Below are 21,532 nucleotides of genomic sequence, written 5' to 3' on the forward strand. Positions count from 1 at the left end.
CTGCAGGTAGTAATTATTCTAATAGAAAACACACTTACTCTAATAGAACATACAGCAGCTAGTGAAATACTCTAATAGAACAGTCACTGCTATGTGGCTAAGGTGCAACTGTCCCAGCAGCACAGTGTAATAACATTGCACTAACTATTTTTAGGGATGCACCAATACTACTTTTTACCAGCCAATCCAATACCGATACATTTTTGTGGAAATTGGCCAATACCTGGTCGATACCAATACTTTGCCATTGAAGCATCATTTACAAGAAACAGCCAGTATCTCCACTGCTGTTATACCAACTTATAACACACTTGCTAATATCTTATTGCACTGCTTGTTGGTTTTGTGGCCATCTTGTTTTGAATCACGACAATCAATCATTGCATATGGCTTAAACAAATCTTGTTTTGTGGCTCAGCTGTACTAACAAACAACAATCATAATCAGTGGCTTCTCTCAAGTAATTCATTGTTATATGTTCTTCCATAATGGTCCATTCCACTCACTACATATGCCGCCATCTTGAAAAATAATTAAATGATATCATATATAAAGTATCGGTTATGGTATGGAGCACTTAAACCATAACCAATACTGATCCGATATCACCAAATAAGGTTGATACCGATAAAAATAGGTATTGGTGCATTCCTACTATTTATGAAAAGTAAGGCAATATGTGGTGGGCCTAAATTGCCTAGAAGCAGCTGAGGAAAGGTATGAATATTTGTCAGCGTTAAACATGAAGGGAGAAATTCACGGATTAACTGACTGAAAGTTGAAAAGAATAGACAATGTGAAATAAAACAAGAGTAAACACAAAGCTGAAGCTACAGCAAAGGAACAATTTATACTGAAGACCATACAAACGTAACACATATGGACACAAATATACGAATACGCATATTGTAAACGTATACTATGAGAAATTCAAGTCTCTTTGGACACACAGTACATACACAGTCCACAGACCACATTGTTGAAATTGCTGGTCCACCAGCATGATCAGACCACCACAGCCACTGGCCATAACATGTAGCTAATTACCCCCCTTAAAGGGACATGAATGCTACCAGAAGGCAGCACACCACAAAATAAAATGGCATTCGGATGTTTGTTTCACAAGATTATCTGTCATCCCAAGTTCCAAACTAATTTACTACGGTAATACTCACACTAACAACCAATGATGATGATAGTGACATAATTTGACAGTTATATGTACAATATAATTACAAGGGGCCAGGAGTTTAAGCTCAGGGTTACCAAGTCTGGAGCCTTTAGGGGGCTCGGGGGCTTACAGCATAAATCATTCTTTTCACACACTTTAAAAAAAACTATTATAAAATGCAAAAGTGAAGCTAGATTATCTTGAGCTTTGGTGCACTTTAAGAACGTGTTGCGGAACAATCATGCACCAACTTTGGTGCAAATTTGATCATTACTAGTCATAGAGCTATGGACAATTATTTGCATTCAAAAGGCCGACTTGTTGTCACTCCTACAGGGTAAACCACTTAGGGGAATAACATAAAATCAATATGCATACACAGTAGGTTAACCATCATAGCTCAAACCTTTTGTGCATGGTTTACAAGAAATTGTATTGACAGCTACAAAGTTACAAGGCAAAAACTAAACAACTGTAAATTGTGGAGTTGAAATACTCTAATAGAACAGTCTCTGCGGGATAAAAGGTAACAGATCGGTGGGGTAGTACACTACTATTAAGGCCTACTCTAATAAAACTTGTGACAACAGGCTGGAAATTGTATTCTAGCATAAAAGGTACAGGATTTGCTGTTTAAAATTGAGCAGTTGTAACTTGTCATGTTTTGCATGAAAAATCAAGATACTCTAATAGAACAGTCACTGCAAAATCCTAATAGAAAAATAGTACAATCATGAATACCAAACTTGGTAGGAATTTACTTTTACAAAACACTATTGCAAATAAATACAGGCACTATGATACAAGCCATGAACAAGCAAGCACAAAATTATGTCAGTATAAATTAAATTGTCTTTGGTATCAGGTATTTTTCTGTATTGGTAGAGCACTAATTTGTCTTATATCATCTTCGTTGCATCTGTAGATAAGTAGAACAATGATTTGTGTAAAACAAGCCTCAAAACCAGCTTATGGTTGGCTTTGGGGTATATATTTAAAATACAAAATAAAGTGAAATCCAAACAAAAAAGCCATTATCAAAATGTAATATCATCAATATCACTGCAGCCATTTTATGGCCGCCACTTTTGATTTCACAACTTTTTTTCACCCAGGATTTTTGAAGGCCACACCCTTTTTATACAGCTTGGCTGTTTTTGCATGGATTATATCAACAGTTCAACGGATCTATTACATCCCATGATGGTGAAGCCTGATAGTTAAATATCCTGTACAAACAGAAGATGGTAACAACATGAGCTGCCTGCTGAAGTATGTTACGTATTGTACTCTTCGGTAGATAGCATACATTGCTTAGTCTTGTAATGGTCACTGGCATGAATGGCCTACACAGACAACTTCAACGGTCCAAAGATCAACCAAAAATCCAGCATGTTGAAGGTGTAGCAGTAATGAACCATAGTGATCTTCTTTACGGTTCCTTGGAGCCAAAAAGTGATGTTGAGTATAGGCTTACCCATCCCAAAACAGCTTATAGCTGTAAAAAAGTGCGCGTCCAAGTAAAGCAGAGTTAACTGCGACAAAAAGTAATGATATCATAATGCGGCCATGTGTGAGGTGTGCAAGTTGTAAAATAAATATTAGCTAATCAGATAATACAATGTTAATTGTTAAAGTATTAATGAGAACTATGTGATGCTGCTAGTTTTTAAGTGTGCGAGCATCTTCATAAATGCCACACAAATTTAATTCTCAGTAAAGCAATGTGTATAGATTCTCTGATAGCAATAAATAGTTTGAGTTTGGCCACCTTTCCTTTGTTTGTAGCATTGCCGTATACAGGAAAGGCGGCCAAACTCAAACTATTTATTGCTATCAGAGAATCTATACACATTGCTTTATTGGGAATTAAATTTGTGTGGCATTTATGAAGATGCTCACACACTTAAAAACTAGCAGCATCACATAGTTCTCATTAACATTTTAACAATAACATTGTATTATCTGATTAGCTAATATTAATTTTACAACTTGCACACCTCACACATGGCTGCATTATGATATCATTACTTTTTGTCGCAGTTAGCTCTGCTTTACTTGGATGCGCACTTTTTTTACAGCTATAAGCTGTTTTTGGATGGGATTTCAATACTTTTTGTTAGAATAAGTAATGCACTGTTGATAACAGTAGGTGAGTTTCCATGGTTTTGACAGAAACCCCAGATTACAGTGACAGAATATTAAAATATAACTGTAATTTTAGTGGCCAGGGCCGCCCACATGGGGGGAACTGGGGTATTTTTCCCCCGGCCCCAGCCTGAAAGAGGTCCCAGGAGGCCCCATCAGGGGCCCCTTGAATACCTGTTTAAAGAAAGACTGATTTACTCTAATAGAGCAGTCAGGATCTAGACCCTTCCTTGCCCCTGGGCCCCTCTTTAACTCTTTGCCCTGGGCCCCCTAATTTCTCTGGGCGACCCTGTTAATGGCATGCAACTGCAGTCAACTAACACCCACTTTAACTAGTAAACCCTTAATAACACTTTGCCTTTCATCTTGTACTGCATTAAAACGATCAAGATACTCTATTAGAGCAGTCACAAAACAGCTGTAACACAGCAATCAATATTTAACATAGTTACAACTTCTGCCTAACATCGGATTGTATAGTTTAAATTACTAGCTACTTACAGACTTTACAATATAAAAATATAGCACTTGTAGAAATGTGACTGCTCTATTAGAGTATCTCGATCTACTTCAAGCATTGACTAATTCAGGCGAAGAAGCTATGCCCCTACCCATATCAATAAGAGATCTTGTGAAATGAAATGAGAATAGTAAAGAAAAGGTAGAGACAATAGAGGGACGTGAAATTATGTCCTGTTGTAAATAAACACCTTTAAAATTTATATTACTACTAAATAAGCGCACCAGAATAGGCTTGCCAGGCTGTTGTCTCATTGCTTGTCTTTTCATGTTGAAGGCATTTAGTCACAATTGGTGAGTTTAACTATACATGTATTTGTGTTGTAAAACTTAATTGTAAAAAGGCAATTAGCACATATCATGATAAACATGTATTTGTCACAGTAGAGTCTCTCACGATTATTAGACATTGGACCAGGGTAAAAAATTTACTGCTATATTTAGAGGTTGTAGTGTTTGTATATCTTAGTATCTTAATAAATAATCCTCCATGATCACTAATCACCAATAGTACAGTGAAAACTGGTCATTATTCAGATCGTAGGGATAAAATTTTCTGACCTAGCTTTTTAAAGGGGTGGCTGCATTTTGGGGCCTTAAAAAAAGGTAAGAAGCATGCTGTTCTAACTGGCTATAGAGATGGATTTAGTGTGAACAGCGTATGAGACAGTGAGTGCTGGCAGCAAGGGGGCAGCCAATCTGCTAGAGCACCAAAGGCACTGCTTCAGACGTAGGCAGTTGGCCGTCAACCCAATGTGTAAAAGTGTCACTATTGGTCCTTATAAGCTCCTGATGAAGAAAGTGATGAAGTCATTATCCATAGGATATTTTTTTCAGAGTATCCATTTCAGTTCTACAATATAGTAGCCAAGCATAACACAGCATTCCAGTGGTTTAGTGGTGACCACAACACTGCCTGAGTTAAACTGTGGTGAGATTTGAGACTACCAGAAGCCCTGGAATGCCTTCAACACATGAAATACCAAATATCTAATGCCTGGCTTTCATCCACAGTGGACCTGTCTTGGAGGCCACTTGTACAGAAGGGAAACAGCTGCCACACAGTCTTGCGAGCGAAATAGCTAGTTGCCACAACCCTTAATTATCAATTTGTAAAATCTTGAGTAAAATTGTGTGTGCGAGCAAGTGCGATGTTGTGCATCGGCAGTGCCATGTATATGATTGCTGCCTAGCAGTGACACATCACGAGTATTGAAGTCACAATACGTTACTGCATCATCCGTCTAAATACAATCTCTGAATGTGTCATTTTGTGTAGAGAGCAATCTTCCACAAGAAGTGACCTGCAGGTTTCAGTGTATATTGTTAACCATTAATATTGTTCACCATTGTGAACTGCATGTACAGTGAAACCTCACTTAGTGGCCACCTCTTTAATAAGACCACCTCATTATATTGGCCACCTCTAGTAGGTCCCAAATATAGCTAAGCAGTATTTTATGACCTCATTAATAAGGCCACCTTGTTATTCAGGCCAAATTTTTTGGTCCCACAGCTGGCCATATTAATGAAGTTTCATTGTACTTATGTGAATTTTTATTTTTCGTAACTTTTCTCCAGGTTTACTGATGGGCACTATGAAACATTGTTGACTGGTCCGTACATAATGTGGTGACTTGAAATGCTAAAACAGTACGTAGCATGTCTTGCATGTACATGTAACGTGTTGTAATGTGTTGTAATGTGTCCACACATTCACACATTTTAGAAATAAATATAATTGTTTCTCTATAAATACTCAGTTCCATTGTGCCACTGGGTCATCAGTGGGTTGAGTATGGATCATCCAGGACATTTGAGTCACATTTTGTCCTGGCCAAGTGGATCTTATCCACTGACAGAATATACAGGATCAGATCACGTGTATAAATTACGGTGGAACTTGTTTATTGCACCTTCACTCAATAAGCAAGTAACAGTGTATAAATTCTCAATTGGAATTGGCTTTTCAAGAGTGGTTGTCTTTCTATACTGGTGGCCATTAAGACAGGTTGTACTGATAGAGTATACATACTAGAGATGCAACAATATCCTCCACTTAGTGTCGTTTGATAGTGATGCAATGGAGACTATGTATTGTTGCATTTAAATACTATACTATTATATTGCAACTCTAGCACGTATTTATAATAGGAATGTTTGTTAACTGTTTAGACATACTGGAGCCACACCCACTCATCTGGATTCTACAAATGGAGTCATACCAACTTGTCATCGTACTTACTCATTACTCCCATTGTGTTTGGATGAATATACATGCCGTCATGTGAGACTTGCTACCATGGCGGGCCACTGGAAAACATTTTCATAGCAGTTATATTACAGTCGTTATTGTACAATTCTTACTTTATTGTTGTGAAAAGTGTTTGGTATTCATGTGTCCTCTGTATGTTGTAATTACATGTGTAATTATGTGTGGAGGTGCTATAAAATGCAATAATGCATGGTGACAATTGTAAATAATTGACACTTCCTTTTAGGCTAGCTACATGTGCTAATTACTCACAGCTTGTGTCAACAACTGGTAACCGCAGTGTCATTCTTTAAGCCGCGCCCTTAGAGGACAAATTATGTGGGGGCGACTAAATTCAAATTTCAAAACGAACGATGGTATGCAGCACCATAGATTATATCTATGGATTATAATCTATGGCAGCACACTTCTGTGTGGCTATATGCACTGATTAACTACATAGAGCGCCAGTTCATCAATACCCAGTGACCGCAGTTGAGCTCTGCGTCATTTTTTAAATTCCGAGTAAAATTCTTACAGAGAGCAAATTAAGTGGGGGCGACTAAATTCAAATTTCAAACTAACCATTCTTGAAAACATATCTTTCAATCTGAACGAAACTTTTAGAACAGTTTAAAGACACATTGCCCTACATGCCAAGCGAGTATTGCGGAAAACAACAATCTGGGTTTTGTATTTGGCCTCTAAGTCGACTGAGGACGACTGAAACTTTGTTTGGTGCTGAAATTACAACTGTAGGGTAATCATGTATGGTGAAATCGATGATGTGAATCTTGAGGCGATTGAGTGAATACTGAAGCGATAGCAGGGCAATCAATGTTCGGAATGCACAAAGGAACACAAGGCATACACCTGCGGTTGCGTCTAACTGCATACGATAAAAAAAATAAATGAAACTTCCCCTATGATGTCGGCAATCTCAATCACGAAACTATCGGCATGGATTTGCTTCACTGCTTGTGTGGTAGTTACTAGTGACACGATGAGTTTAACTCTAGAGTTTCAGAGGGATAGCGTAAGTGACGGGTGAATTACAGGAAGGCCGAATTTGACAACGTTCGTACCTGTAATATCCTCACATGTAGTGGTCGCATCATTTATCGTCTGCAGCGCACGTTTCTGCTTTACTGGCCGCGCGATTCACTACCGTGAGTCTTGATTATAGTTCCACCATCAATGCATTACAAAATAAACACAGGATATGAAGTTTTCACACCAAACTATCTTACAGTTTAAAACTTAAATGGCCAGTTACTCAGGTCTCCACACATGTGTATGTACAATAACATGACAACTAAATCTAACATTATCACAATCAGGTTCAGAGAAGCTGAAGCTCCATACAGCACACACCATACATATTATAATGTGCTGTATGCAATGAACACAATATTGTTTATTATTTATACCTTATCATAACCATGTATATGTGTGAATTACACACAATCATAGTAGGATATATAGTTGGAGTGTGGACACTTAATAAACAAAACTGATTGGTCAGTATTTCAGACAGACTACACATTACATCACTCCAGCTACATATTCCTTGCTTTACACTTATTTTTTTGAAGACCACACATTCTCTTTGCATAATCGGCATAAAAATGTTACAGATTCCATTTATTCTTTCTTCAAGGTATACTAATGGAGTTACATGAAGAGCACAAAATGAACAAGACCCAAATTATGTGTAATTCTGTGATTTTAATAGAATAGTTACTTAGAATTATGTGACTGTTCTATTAGAGTACAACAATGACTGTTTTATTAGGGTATTTACTGGTGAAATTGGATTTTGTGATGTGTTCATACACTCATGATGATTCCCCAGTTAATACCACTTAAGATTAGGGGTATTAAATGCTCAATTATTCTTGTCTTACAGAGCAGGTGTAATCTAGTGGGGTAATGGGTCTCCTTTTATCCTTAACGCTTTGTACTTCCTCTTGTACACCTAGAAGGGTCTTCCCCAGGAAAAATTTTCAAGTTTAAGAATGTATCTGGAGGTATATTTAACCAATAATCACAACAGCAGTGGCATCCAAGAAGGAAGGTAACCAACTGCTCTATTAGAGTATATTAATCTTTACAAAAAAATGTGTCATTGAAAAATCCATTTGTTATGTAGTATTCGCTAAGAATCCTTGTAAGTGATACCTGGTTACCCTGCAGAGAGATGTGAACACCATAACATAACCTCAAAGCATGTGTTACAATAACTGTTACTGTTGTTAATATAAATAAGTGGCTAGTTTGCTATCACTTCCTGTAGGAATGCTGAGCAGTTCACTATGTAGTACCAGCTATGATTGACTTAATTGTAAGTTATCGTCTATTCAGTATCGTGAATAGTGATTTTAACATCGATCGTAATACTAAAATGGCAGTATCACTCAGTCCCATCACATATATGAGATTGCAGCACTAGCAGGTGAGAGAGACTCACATAGTAGTCAAGATCAAACAGGTGAGATCCAGAGACTTGCTAAATGTTGTAGTAGTCAAGATCAAACAGGTGAGATCCAGAGACTTGCTAAATGTTGTAGTAGTCAAGATCAAACAGGTGAGGTCAAGAGACCTGCTATGTGTTATATTAGTCAAGGTCATATCAAACCGAAACATATTCATGTAGTCCAAGCAAACAGCATTTTTTTTTGGCAAGATTAAGAGCCACATACATACATGTAGCAAAGAGTAAATCCTGCAAAATTTTTGAGGGATTAAATTTAAGAGACAGCTAAACAATACGTGCTTCATAATTTTGAACAAATACAGCATCATAGCTACTAATTTTCATCACTGGTAATCTGAAGATTGGTAAATCAAAATGATCAACATGATCTCTCCAAACAAAGTGACCACAAAATAATAGTTACTTCACAAATGTGTGCAGGAAAACAACTGAATATATCCATAAAATTTTATGCACTGATTGTATAATTAAATTAATATGGCTTTCATGCCGATGGATTAAAAACCCAACTTTCCAAGGTTTCTCTGATAAATACACCTGGGCCACAGGCCTGAAGGCCGATCCCTCATAGCCATGGTATACCTATTTCATTGATACACACATACATACATACATACATACATACATACCTGTGAAAGTTGACATCAACACTTTCAAGGTGTTCCATGATCTCCTTGACAGAAGAGTCAGATGAAGAGCTGTGGTGTAGCGTGTGTACAGCAGATAATAACTGTCTAATCCCCTTTATCATTGTCTGCTCATTTTGTTCTTCTGCTGTAGTTGTAGTAGGAGTGTCACCCTCCATTTTTAACTGTGAAGAAATTTTTATGCTACACCATTTGCTTCAGAAATACATACATACATACATACATACACATACAGTACATATAAGTACAAAACAGTGTGTGGATGGATCAAAGGAGTCACCCGGGCTTATTTGATGAGTAGCTGAGTTGTTTGCTCAATTGTGGGACTTAATAATTATGCATGACTTGGATTTTCACCACTCAGATGGAAGCATTTTATTAACCTTGCTATCCTACAAGTTGGGAAACATTAGGTTTGTTAGTGCCATAACTACACTAGCATTACAGATAACATGAAATACACTGTAACCTTTACAATGAAGTATACTCCTCTAGGTCTCTCTAGTAAACTCTATTATTGTCCTTCAATGCCTCAATAACGAACATTTTTCTGTGATATTCTTACAAGAATGTATCAGTTCCTAACCCACAATTGAAATTTTCAAGCATGTACAGTATATAAAATCAATTCAGTGATTGGCACTCAAATTGGCTTTGGTGATTGATCACCTGGTGCAGGATAATAGCCTGCTACAGAAGTGTTACACAATAGTTGTAACACAAAGCATTCGAACTTTGCCTGATATTTATTATGCCCTTAGCCCTCAGGTCTGCAGCCGTTGGGCATACAAATCAAGAAAAGCCCTCGTGCCCGTGATACAACTATTACTTTCATACATACAGTATGTAAATTTTTTTTTTATTGGCAGTACACACTTCAAATAATTTGGCTGATATTATTATTGAAACAAAATTGACAAAAATAATAGGGACACAAATATGCATGCTATGCACTAGGCCCACAGGAATGTGAAGACAAATAACAAGTAGTGTGGTGAGACAGGTACTCAGTTACTCTGTACATAGTACAGGTTCACGTCATGTTGAGTAATAGACGTTGAGTGATAGCAGAAATGATGGAACTTGAGGCAATGGGATGAAAAACAGAAGTTTTGATTGATGTTCAAGCAGGAATGCTGCATGGGGTGATGGTAGCCATGCATTCAGGATTCAGCAAAGTTTGCTTATCTGCCTACAGCTGGCATGGATGTACGTAATGACCTAAAGATGCACAAATTCATTTGTAACGTTTTCTTGTAATATACAGGTAAGGGAGTTACCAAGAACTATTACAGCATAGTTATGGCTTCACACAGTCCAGTAGTAGATTAACTTCACATACCAGTCACAGGGTGAGTCACCCTCCCTATTGCTGAACCACTACCTACATTATTTAACTAACACCTGCTTAACTCATTAATTCGCACTATTTATTATAACTTTTCCAGTTAGGGAGGGTGAACACAGTACAATAGTGTGCACCCATAGACTCTAGGTTCTAGTATCGATATCTATGGTGCATCAAGAAACCTGTTTAGCTCATGCCTCTGTTTTATAATGAGCTTGATTACAGCCGTCTAGTGTGTAGTTAAACATCTACTACAGAACATACCGATTATCAGTTGTTGTCTTGCCTCAGCATTATGGTCTCCAACAATGTGCTTTAATTAGAACTTTGTTTAATTCTACCGCGTATTTATAAGTAATCACAATTAATTTTAATTATGGAGAAATACTCGGAGAAGTTTGTCACACAGTTAATAGATTTTCTAGCGGTCCACAGGTGGATATATGATGTGAAAGTCACGGAATTGTTTAAGGAACAATTTTGGGACAGGATACCTCCACACGTAAGCTACATAGATTACATTGCCCTCTCCGTATAACTCCGGGTATGGATATGTTGCATTTTGTGCACTACTGAATAGTGGGCATCTGTGTAGCATAAATATCTATGCATTTGTTACACCATCTCCAGTTAAATGTTACATGCCCATAATAAAGCCCCCCTCTACGGGTATAGAGGTTTGTTTACCACCACAATTAAGATTTATGTTACATGTCAGAAAGTAGAACGCTGAATACTTACATATGCATACACACACCATGTGCTTAGGATATTCAGGACTCATTGTTGTAGTTCATGTGAGTCTGAGTAGTCTGTGCTATTATTGTATCCGCATTGATTGTATCACTCCACCGTTTGGGATCCAAACTTGAAGCAGACGGCTGTCATTGCAGCCCCCTTACTCCATCCTTACATCACATTAAAACCTTGTGAGGTTGGTGGCCTGCACGTGAGCGAGGGGTGCGATACCTACGCATGATTTGAAATTATTTTGTGATTTGTGATTTGAAATTGGATTTGTGATTTGAAACTTGATTTGAAACTTCACGTGTGATTACCGTAGTGTGATTTGTGAGACGAGACTAGTTTTCAAACAGTTTTAATTATTTGCATGGGTGAATCACTCAAGACTTGTTGATTTGTGATTTGGTTGCTGAATGGCTTATGTAATTTGTAGAGGTGTCATCCCCCCAACACATGAACCTCTACTCATTTGAAGTTAATAGGTAATTCCGCTTTGAAGTTATGATTGTTTTTATCGTCTCCAAAATTCTCTGAGTTTACCTGCCCTTGGGATGTACATTACCCATGGAGAGGTAAATTATCTCAAAATTCATGGGTGATATAATGATCATAACTTTGGAATAAATTCACCTATTAGCCGCAAATAAAACTAAGTTGCTTCATTCAAAAAGATCTTTATATTCGTACCATGTTTTAGTGAGTTAACTAATGCCTCGGGAAGATAAAGACAAAAATGATCAAATTTCTTGGCAAAAATGGCCATAAAAGTCACAAATCTGCGATGGCACTATATCAAAAAATTTATGTCATGGGGAGTACTAATGTGGAAAGTTTCATGCTTTTATGAAAAAGTGCATGATTTTTGCATTATGCCGCTATACTATAAGGCCAAGCCACACAAATTTGTTCATAATCCCCTTTGTACTTCGAATCCCTACTTAGGATGTCCTGGAGGTTACAAATGATAGGTTAATAAGCTAACCTCTTGTTCCTGTGTTACACCATCTTTGTAAGCAAGAAATATGATATAAACAAGGATTTGCAATGGTGACGTCACTATGGACAATTGTCACTTGTCTTGTTATGGATTCAACAGAATCGGCCTCAGTTTGCCTTCATACAAATCTTCAACCATTGTGTACTAATGCTGATAAAATCCTCGTACCTTGTCATAGTCCTTAGTAACAGTGCCGTTAAAATTTTTGGTCTGGGCAACAAACTTTGCGACATATTGACTGGATACTGCCATGATTTGATAGCAATCACCATAATAGTGTAAAGGAAATTGTCAAGATAAATTCACAATAGAGAGTTAGCAAAATATGGCCACTCCCACCTGTGCATAAAACTATTGGTTCCTAAAACCTAACTTCCTATGGGAATGACACCACCGTTGTAAATCCTCTTTTACTATAATATGTTAATGAGGTCGTCTTAACTTACGTTTTGGGACCTACTGCATGCAAGAAATCACAATCAAAGTACACTTTAGCTACATACGTCTGGTTTGGTAAGACCACTACAATGAGGTGATCTTATTAAAGAGGTAGTTACTGAATGAGGTTTCAATGCATGTACTATGAAATGACCTGCTAATGAAGCTGTACTTGTGTGATGTTCTGGTGCATTCTAGTGCATTCTAAGCAGATGCTCAGTATTGCCAGACAAGGTGTTGACACTTTATTATAATTTATTAAAACTTTTATGCATGGTATCTGTTAACATGAAATGTTGTACGGAAGCCTTTATTACTACAAAAGTGAGGAATTAGCTATTCTTTTTTGATCTATAGTTAACTTCCATACAAATTTAACCACAGACACATTGCTGTAAGACTCACATGCATATCTGTCTTCTTGAAACTACTTCCGGCATGTATGTCTGTCATGACTGCATATATACACTCTCCTGTATACTTGTCTACATGCAGTATGTTGGTGTACTTGTCTCTTCGTACCTATATTGGTATACTCATCTACTTGTCTGCCTATACCAATTCATAAGCATAAAGTATTTGGGTAGAAGCAAGTAGAATGATAGGCTGTGTATTGTACTATAGTGTTGATGTACATATTGGATATTCAGATATATAGGCAGGCTGTGGTATCTAGTCTACATATTATTTTGAAGAGTCAATGTGACTATGTATGCATTGGAGGCACCATAAATGCTGCAGATTTTCAAGTTGGGTAGTTTCACTAGTTTGTACAGGTGACCTCATTATGTATTATCTGAATGGTGTAATTTCAGATGCTAAATAAAATATGGCTTGAAAAATTATTGGATAACTTGTTCTAGAAGTGCCACTCAATAATTTCAACAATGAAACTTCTGAATTTACTACTGTACATGTACATCAATTCAGGCTTTTGCTGTGATTCTCATTTGAAAACTTTAGGACGTCGGAGTTCAACAAACCATCATTTAGTAGTGAGCTAAGACCACCTTTAGCTTACGTATATGACTATGTCAAATGGTTTAAGAAATCCAGGTGGAACGAAGTTTAGTTAGAGTATGGTAAACTAGCTTGTACAACTTATGGTTCATAACTCTACACTTCATCCTACCAGTGGTCCATGTCATGATACGTACATTGCAGTGTGTGTTGTAAATGTTTCCTACTACCTGTATATCTCATCCCACTACCTGATGAATAGCCACACATGTCATCATTTGATACCGTGTACTGTTTTCATAGTGTCCCCTATCTTATTAGTACAAGTTTGTTGACTGTAGCTCCAAAATAACAGCCTGTGGAATATCTGATATAGAGTTTCTGTTTTGGGTATGTAACAAAGTTATACCCACTCAGGTTTTTAATGTGTTATTGTAGACATGGTAACATTAACTAGTGGTGTGTGTGTGTGTGTGTGTGTGTGTGTGGTGTATAAAATGGTTTATTTGCTATTATTATATTTTAGTGATTTCATTATTTCAACAGTGTTACCATGCACAACAGTGGTTTGCTAAGTTACCAAGTTACCACTGGCTATTTTTTTCTACATGTGCAATGAATTTCATTTTAATACAATCAACCTCCATGACTGGCATGTAAACACAGAACATATCAACAAAAGACAGTTTTTATTTCAACTTGAATTGTAATTATAAACTGACAGCTTTGAAATTGTTAATATTTTTGCATTGCACAATTTCTAATTACTCAAACAGAAAAATTCAGGCTGTTTGCGTGGCGCCGAATCTCAATGGTGACTCATTCTCGCGAATCCCATACAAAAGTATGGGCAGCGAATGTGGCTCAGACAATAACTCACCATTAGAGCTATTGGTGCGGCTTCTCGATTGTAACGCATTACTTTTGAGTTAGAGGAATTTGTTGTTATCAAAGAATCGTCCGCAGCTAGTCTACTGTAAACACAAAAAAAATTAAGCGATTTGCACTTTTCCCCATAGACCACAATACATTCAGTCACCACTGTGACATGTTAAAGAATCACGTGTTTATTATAATATTTACATTACACATATTGTACATATTGTCGATACAGGCCAATGGAGGGAAAACTCTTTTTGAAATTAACCAGCAAGGAATTTCATGGCTCGTTATACACAATCTTTACTTCAGTCACAAATAATTTGATTTACAGATTGTGTACATTCTTACATAAACGTGCCATTTCTATGGAAAACCTCTTACGAATGTTTAGTAAACTACATGACCACAACAATTTTCCTGTTGAATGTCTTGCCATGTGTACACTACGTGTACAATGTGTGTGAGTACTGTACTGAAAATGGGACAACAAAAAAACTGAGCAAGTTGGCACTAAATATACCAGCCTAATTGATCATTTTTCTTTTGGATAAGCATATCGTCTATTGCAAGTAATGTACTGAAGTCTAGTCTGTCTTCAAAAACTCCCTAACATACCGAGAGTGTGGTGATGAGAAAAACCTCCATATAAAATCTACAGCAATCTGTGCCGGTGTTCAATTACTGTACCTTAAATGTGGAATTAAAGTGACTTTTTTTTCTTTTACGTATGTTTATATTCTAGACAATAAACTGCTATAATCTCTATAGAGAAGTTATACTGTATGGGACATAGTGTATGTACATGTTGTACATTTCTGTTTCACTGTAGTGGAGGGGTCCAATGTTGCACATGACTAGGGAGCAGTTACGCTACATGCCAACAGGACAAGTTGAGGTATAGTAAATTAGTTAATGTTGTAGGTAATTACATTGTACATGCTTAGCTTGGATACAATTATCTGCTTGTTCACAATTTGTTACAATTTTATTTTGTGGTTTGTAGTCGAAGTGGCCGGAAGACTTGATATCATTTGTTGCTGATAGTGTGGAGTATGGCTTGCAACGACATGTGTCTGATGATGTTGTTAAGGCAACTGTACCACTGGATGTATCCATTGTGAGGGGAATGAGTCAAAAGAAGCAACATGAAGTACTGTGTGTGGTGTGTGCGCGCGTGTGTGTGTACGTGTGTGTATGTGTGTGTGTGTTCCAGTCTACCCAGCTGTTAAAATGGGGACCTGGTGGTCTGGTGCCAACTGGGGAAGCAGCCCACCCAGCTATAACATCAATGGGTACCTGGTGTATACTAGGGAAGCAAATGCTCAACTGTCCATGTCTCATATAGCAGTTGAGGATCCAGGTGGGACTTTGGGTGCCCACACCATCACCTGTGAGACTTGGTACAGTCTCTTGCGGGTTACTAGTCCTGCCCCAGGAGGGCATGCCTGCATAGTACCTGAGTAGCACACAGTGCTGGCCGTGTAGCGGCAGCTGAAGGCTTTGTGTGTGTGTGTGCATGTGTGTGTGCATACGTGCGTGTTTGTGGGTGTGTGAGAGTGCTTGTGTCTGTTCATGACTGTGTGTATTGCATCTGTATATCAAAATCAACTCTTGGTGTGCAGTATACTATTTTTGTGGCAAATGTGAATGTCTACATTTTGCAAAGATGTGCATACCTTTGTCTTCAGAAATAATGTCTTTGGTACATTAACACACACATAAGCAGTATACCTGACCAAACCATTGACTGAGTGTCATACTATCATGTATACTAGTACTTTTTGAAGGGATATATGGTTCATGTATCACTTTCAACACAGATAATTCCAGTATTCACAAGTACACTATTCCTTCTTTGTATGTAATAGAGAAGACCACAGTACATTACCATTGTGCTGCCCACACTGATTGTCAGGGACCTAAATGCTGAAAACAAAAGTTTAATATTTTAAAAATTAGTTAACTTTTCACTGAGCATGAGTATAGTAACATATGTATAATAAATGTGTACCCAGCCGAGGAAAATGGTTTTTGTGTTTAAATATGAAAGCTTCAAATGAGTTCACTCTTAAAGTCTGTGATTCTATATCAACTCATTTTTGTATATCATATAAACATACCAAGATGTCTTTTTTGAAAGTGTTACGCACCCACACACACACACACACACACACACACACACACACACACACACACACACACACACACACACGCACACACACACACACACACACACGCACACACACACACGAACGTGTTGATCGTTGCTTTCTATACAGGTCAGCCGGTTGGCAGGTTACTTAATGAAATATTGTAAAGATTGTGATGTAGTATTGGATATTGGCAGTGGTCTGGTAAGCATTGCTAATACCATGACTGTCATATTGGTGTTTTATTGAAAGATCCAGTAGGCATGTGCATGCTTACACTCACATGCATGTACATACGTACGCATGCATGTACGTATGTACATATGTACCTACATATGTACATACATACATACATACATACATACATACATACATACATACATACATACATACATACATACATACATACATACATACATACATACATACATACATACATACATACATACATACATACATACATACATACATACATACATACATACATACATACATACATACATACATACATACATACATACATACATACATACATACATACATACATACATACATACGTACATACATACATATATACGCACGCACACGCACACACACAGATTTGTTACTGTGGTTGTACTGTGTATTATGCAATGAAGTTATTGTGTATACCATACTAATATTTTTATAATAGTCACTTGTCTAGTTGATAATTGATTATGATTGTTTAATTGTTAATTATGTACTTGTTTGGGTGGGAAAAATAGCACAAGCTGTTCAGTGAGAACTTGAATATGCTTTTAGCATGGGAAAATAGCAAGTTATTCATAATTTTATACTGCACATATTCATGGGTCTATAAGATTTGCATTAAAATATTTAAATAATGTTTATAAATATTTGGGACAATAAAGTTTTCGTTCTCCCTCTTATGCACCTAAAATTCATAAAGTGGTTTCCTCTGTTTAGAATACCTGTGTTGCTATGTGAGTAATTGCTGAATGGTGTCAAAGTGTCCAGGCTTAAATAGAAAAAGTTTCAGTGTGACCAGATGGACCATATATGGTGTAGATGTATAGCTTATTGGGCAGTACCTAACCACTTCTAAACATAATACTTGTTCATTATAATTAATTCCATCCACCACTAACTGTAAATATCATCAGTGTGGTTTTGTAGAGGGATTTTCTATAGTTCTGAAAGAAAATGATTAAATAAAACAATGTGTTTGTGTGTGTGTACAAATGTGTTTATTGTGTGTGTTGGTGCATATACCGATTAAGTGAAGACAGGTAACCCTGTGCTGGCTCAATGGCTGAGTTTCAACTTTGCTTTATTTGTGTGTGTGCGTGTGTGTGTCTCCATCTCTCTGTCTGTTTATCTGTCTGTATAGTACCATATCACATGGGCCATTTTCCTCAACCCTTGCTGTATACTCAGTGTTTGTGTCCCTACAGGGTTACTTGGGACAGTGTTTGGCACAACAATGTGGAGCAGATGTTATTGGTGTAGAGTGTGACTCATATCGTGTGGATCAAGGCAACAAGCGACATACTGACATGGTGTCAAGTCACAAATCAACACCTCTACACCATACCAGCAGTCCACAAGAATGCCACAGTTTTGTTAATCCAGGAAGCACTAAAGCTGCCAATAATCACATTTCACTTGGTGATGAAATAGCTTCAAAATGTTCTTGTTGTATAGGACCATCACACTTGGCTTGTGATACCAGCAGTGTTTCCATGGAATGTGTAAATAAAGAAACACAATTGTCATGCAAATGTATTGAACACCCTCACTCAATAGATGAGTTATCTTTAGCTGTGCCAACTGCAAAGCCTTGTGGTTGTCAACCAGTTGAAAATAATGACAAACACTCAACTTGTTTGGCCAAAATGACTAGAAGTTTACAATACAGTGCACCTACTAGATTTGTGATAAAACAATTATCGCTTAATTTTTCCGATCTCTGTGTACAACAGTTAGATGACTTAGTCAAACAATCCATCATTCCAGGTATCTGCAGAATAAATGCTTAATGCTGTAATATACTGCATTCCCCTTCAACCACATTGTAATGATGTTCATCCTTGTTTGTACTGGTGTACAATTGTACTGGAATTTTATAGATCAGGTGTTATACATGAGGCTTGACGTGTCAATAAGACCTCTACAATAGTATTCACACAATACTAATAGGACATTTGGCTATATGTTTTTGATTGGTTGTCATCCTTTATTGCACATATCTATGTACCCAGTTATCACCAAGCTTTTGCCCTTTACTTTTCTTCAATGACTTACAAGATTTTTTTCTCAGTTTTTATTGACTCTTTTGTGTGTCCTCTTTTTAGGTTCCTATCATCATAGATTGTGTCTAGTGGGATTACACTGCTGTGGTGACCTCAGTGCTGCAGTGTTAAACTATTTTATCAAGTCGTCATTCATTGGTCTTCGTAGTTTGGTCTTATTTGGATGCTGTTACCACAAGATGTCTTCATCTAGTACGACAGTTGTAGCCGATGTAGTTATTTGTCAAATTTAATGTGCAAACTAGACTACACATACATAGCGAGAAATAATGGCTAACACAGCGGCCTTGGTGTTAGTTCAGAATCCTCTAGAATAGCACCTGTCTTCAGTATCAGTTGTTTAATCTGTACCTTGTGAAGTTATGAAACTTATACACAGGAAGATAGAAGCCTTTTTGAAGTAGCAATACGTTAGTTCTTTTCACAGTTGATGTCTATTGGAACTGAGATAAAACTGTATATTTATTATAGCACACACACTACAATAAATACATTTATACTATTTAACAGTGAATAGAGATGGCAGTGGTTACAAGATCGGGTCGCAATTTGAATTCTTTCCTCTTAGTACAACTGTTAAGGTAAACTGACAGCTTTTAATCATGCACCTCCCACCATAAAAATTTCCCTCTCAGGATATCATAAATTCACAAAGTGATGACAGACCGAGATTTGATTTCAATGTGTATGCTGCCAGGCTTGCCTGCCAGGAAACAGTATCAAGGTAAGAAAGGATGGTGAATAGATTTCTATGATAAGGTTTTGAAACTGTCACAAGATTTTAAAATGCGTGTACATTATCTTATATGTTGTCACACCAATTGAAGCCTTGTTGTGATGACCTCCCAATTTGTGTCAATATTAACCCACTACGTGATCACAAGTTAAGGAACTGATCACCACCCTATGAGAAACTTGTTTGGAAACATAGCTTGACAATTGTGTTAATGTGCTGTTAATGAAACCTGTTTATTGTATATATAGGCTATGGGAAAACTAGGCAGAGACTGTTGTAGTATAAATTTGGTTATGTGTAGGTTAAATCATGAAAACAATAAACTACTATAGAGTTTAATGTATTCCTTTTGTAAACTTTTCCATTTCCTCACACATAATATGTATATCATCTTCACTGATGTCAGTGTGTATGTATGTTACAGGTGGGTGTCACAGAGTGACAAAGATCATGACAATCATATCAAACATGTTGGGTACAGAGCCATGTTTGAGGCAGTCGTCAGTACAGGTACTCCACAGTACAGTATATACTGAAAGGCTCATCTCAAATACTCCGTATATTGTACTATAGTATTCTGTGCCACAGGCCCATGATGGAGGTGTACAATTATTTTAAATACTGAATACTGTAGGTATCTTAGTTGTACTGTTAGCTTACTGTTTTACACTTTGTAGAACACCTTGTTCCAAAAAATTGCAAGCAAAAAGTGGACCACAAACAGAGATTTGAATGTTGGGAGAACTACATCGGTACCACTTTGAGCCACTATAATCTAACAGGTTTCAACATTTCATGACAATTTCAAACTAATAAGATCTAATTCTAACAGACGAACATCACTCTTCATTGCAGCAGAAGTTACTAGAGTATTACAGAAGCCATCATCAATATTTATCCTTCATAGAGCCTTTTACAGTAAGTCAACGACACCTGTGAAAAATTCTCTGTAATCATTTCCTAGGAACTCTGAATATTTAGTCTATACTGACATTGTAGTTATAGCTGAAATCTGTCCAGTCAGTACAAGTTTCTACTAAACTTCTTAATTTGTTGATAGTTTTGTTGTGTATTTGTATTTCTTGGTATTGCAGAAAACTTGACAGATACTTGTAAAAAATTATCTGTATTTTGCTAAACTACCCATCAGCATTTAAGCCCATGTAATTGGTATGTGTTTGTATATATGGTACTCCAGTGCTGTAAAATGTTTTGTAAGAATGAATGTTATTAAGAATGTCTGTTATTAATCTTTCGATAGAGCCACCCACGTTATGAAATTCCATAAACAGGCCATTATCAACTCGATAACTCATTTACTTTCACTGGTTGTGTAGGCATTGCAGGTATGCCTGCAAGGAGTACTGGAGCATCTGGTGATGTTGGATCGACTGCTGTACTTGAAGGAACATGACCTGTCTTCCCATCATAAAGCTGTTTTTGATGACTGTATTTCTCCTAGAAGTGTTGCTATAATATCACATAGATGATGATCAGTATTTTGAAATAAGAAATACCGTATAGAAGGAAACTTTGGCGGGGGGTAAACTTTGGCAAATAGCTAGCTAAGCTGCATTTGGCAAAATGAATTCAAGCTTAATATTTAGCTATAAAGATGCTAATCTCAGGCGCTGTGAGTATTATTGGCAGGTTAAACTTTGGCAAATTTGTAGCAAATTGCCAAAGTTTTCCTGGTATAATACTTCTGCAGACAATAACAAGTTTCTGTATACCCAAGGGTTACATC

At 37.0% G+C, this 21,532-nt stretch overlaps 2 protein-coding genes across 5 annotated transcripts in view; one reads left to right on the top strand and one right to left on the bottom strand.

Annotated features, from left to right (window-relative positions):
• Positions 1–10,921, bottom strand: part of LOC136238049 (protein broad-minded-like) — a 49,471-nt gene extending 38,550 nt beyond the window's left edge. The window contains exons 1-2 of the mRNA XM_066028370.1: positions 10,849–10,921; positions 9,219–9,400 (exon numbers count right to left, since the gene is read on the bottom strand). Coding sequence (XP_065884442.1) covers positions 9,219–9,394 — 176 coding nt within the window. The 5' untranslated portion in view covers positions 9,395–9,400; positions 10,849–10,921. The remainder of the gene's footprint in view (positions 1–9,218; positions 9,401–10,848) is intronic.
• Positions 10,922–10,924: 3 nt separating this feature from the next.
• Positions 10,925–21,299, top strand: LOC136238050 (probable methyltransferase-like protein 25). 4 transcript variants are annotated; one of them, XM_066028373.1, is made up of 12 exons: positions 10,925–11,086; positions 15,435–15,500; positions 15,609–15,755; positions 16,885–16,959; positions 18,192–18,753; positions 19,092–19,241; positions 19,560–19,630; positions 19,685–19,773; positions 20,210–20,295; positions 20,463–20,567; positions 20,618–20,703; positions 21,047–21,299. In XM_066028373.1, exons 1-12 carry the CDS (start codon positions 10,961–10,963, stop codon positions 21,071–21,073), a joined length of 1,590 nt encoding a protein of 529 aa, XP_065884445.1. In that variant the 5' UTR covers positions 10,925–10,960; the 3' UTR covers positions 21,074–21,299. The 4 variants fall into 4 exon arrangements, with proteins under 4 accessions (XP_065884445.1, XP_065884443.1, XP_065884444.1 ...); XM_066028371.1 differs by having other exon boundaries at positions 21,123–21,299; XM_066028372.1 differs by having other exon boundaries at positions 15,609–15,722; positions 21,123–21,299.
• Positions 21,300–21,532: the final 233 nt, after the last annotated feature.

The sequence above is a fragment of the Dysidea avara genome, chromosome 11 (genome assembly GCF_963678975.1).
Source record: "Dysidea avara chromosome 11, odDysAvar1.4, whole genome shotgun sequence".
NCBI lineage: Eukaryota > Metazoa > Porifera > Demospongiae > Dictyoceratida > Dysideidae > Dysidea > Dysidea avara.

Coding starts and splice junctions, on each gene's coding strand:
- LOC136238050 (XM_066028371.1), top strand. CDS start 10,961: ATGGAGAAATACTCGGAGAAGTTTGTCACACAGTTAATAGATTTTCTA. Junction 15,501..15,608: donor TGCCAACAGGACAAGTTGAG/GTATAGTAAATT, acceptor TGTGGTTTGTAG/TCGAAGTGGCCGGAAGACTT. Junction 18,754..19,091: donor CAAACAATCCATCATTCCAG/GTATCTGCAGAA, acceptor TCCTCTTTTTAG/GTTCCTATCATCATAGATTG.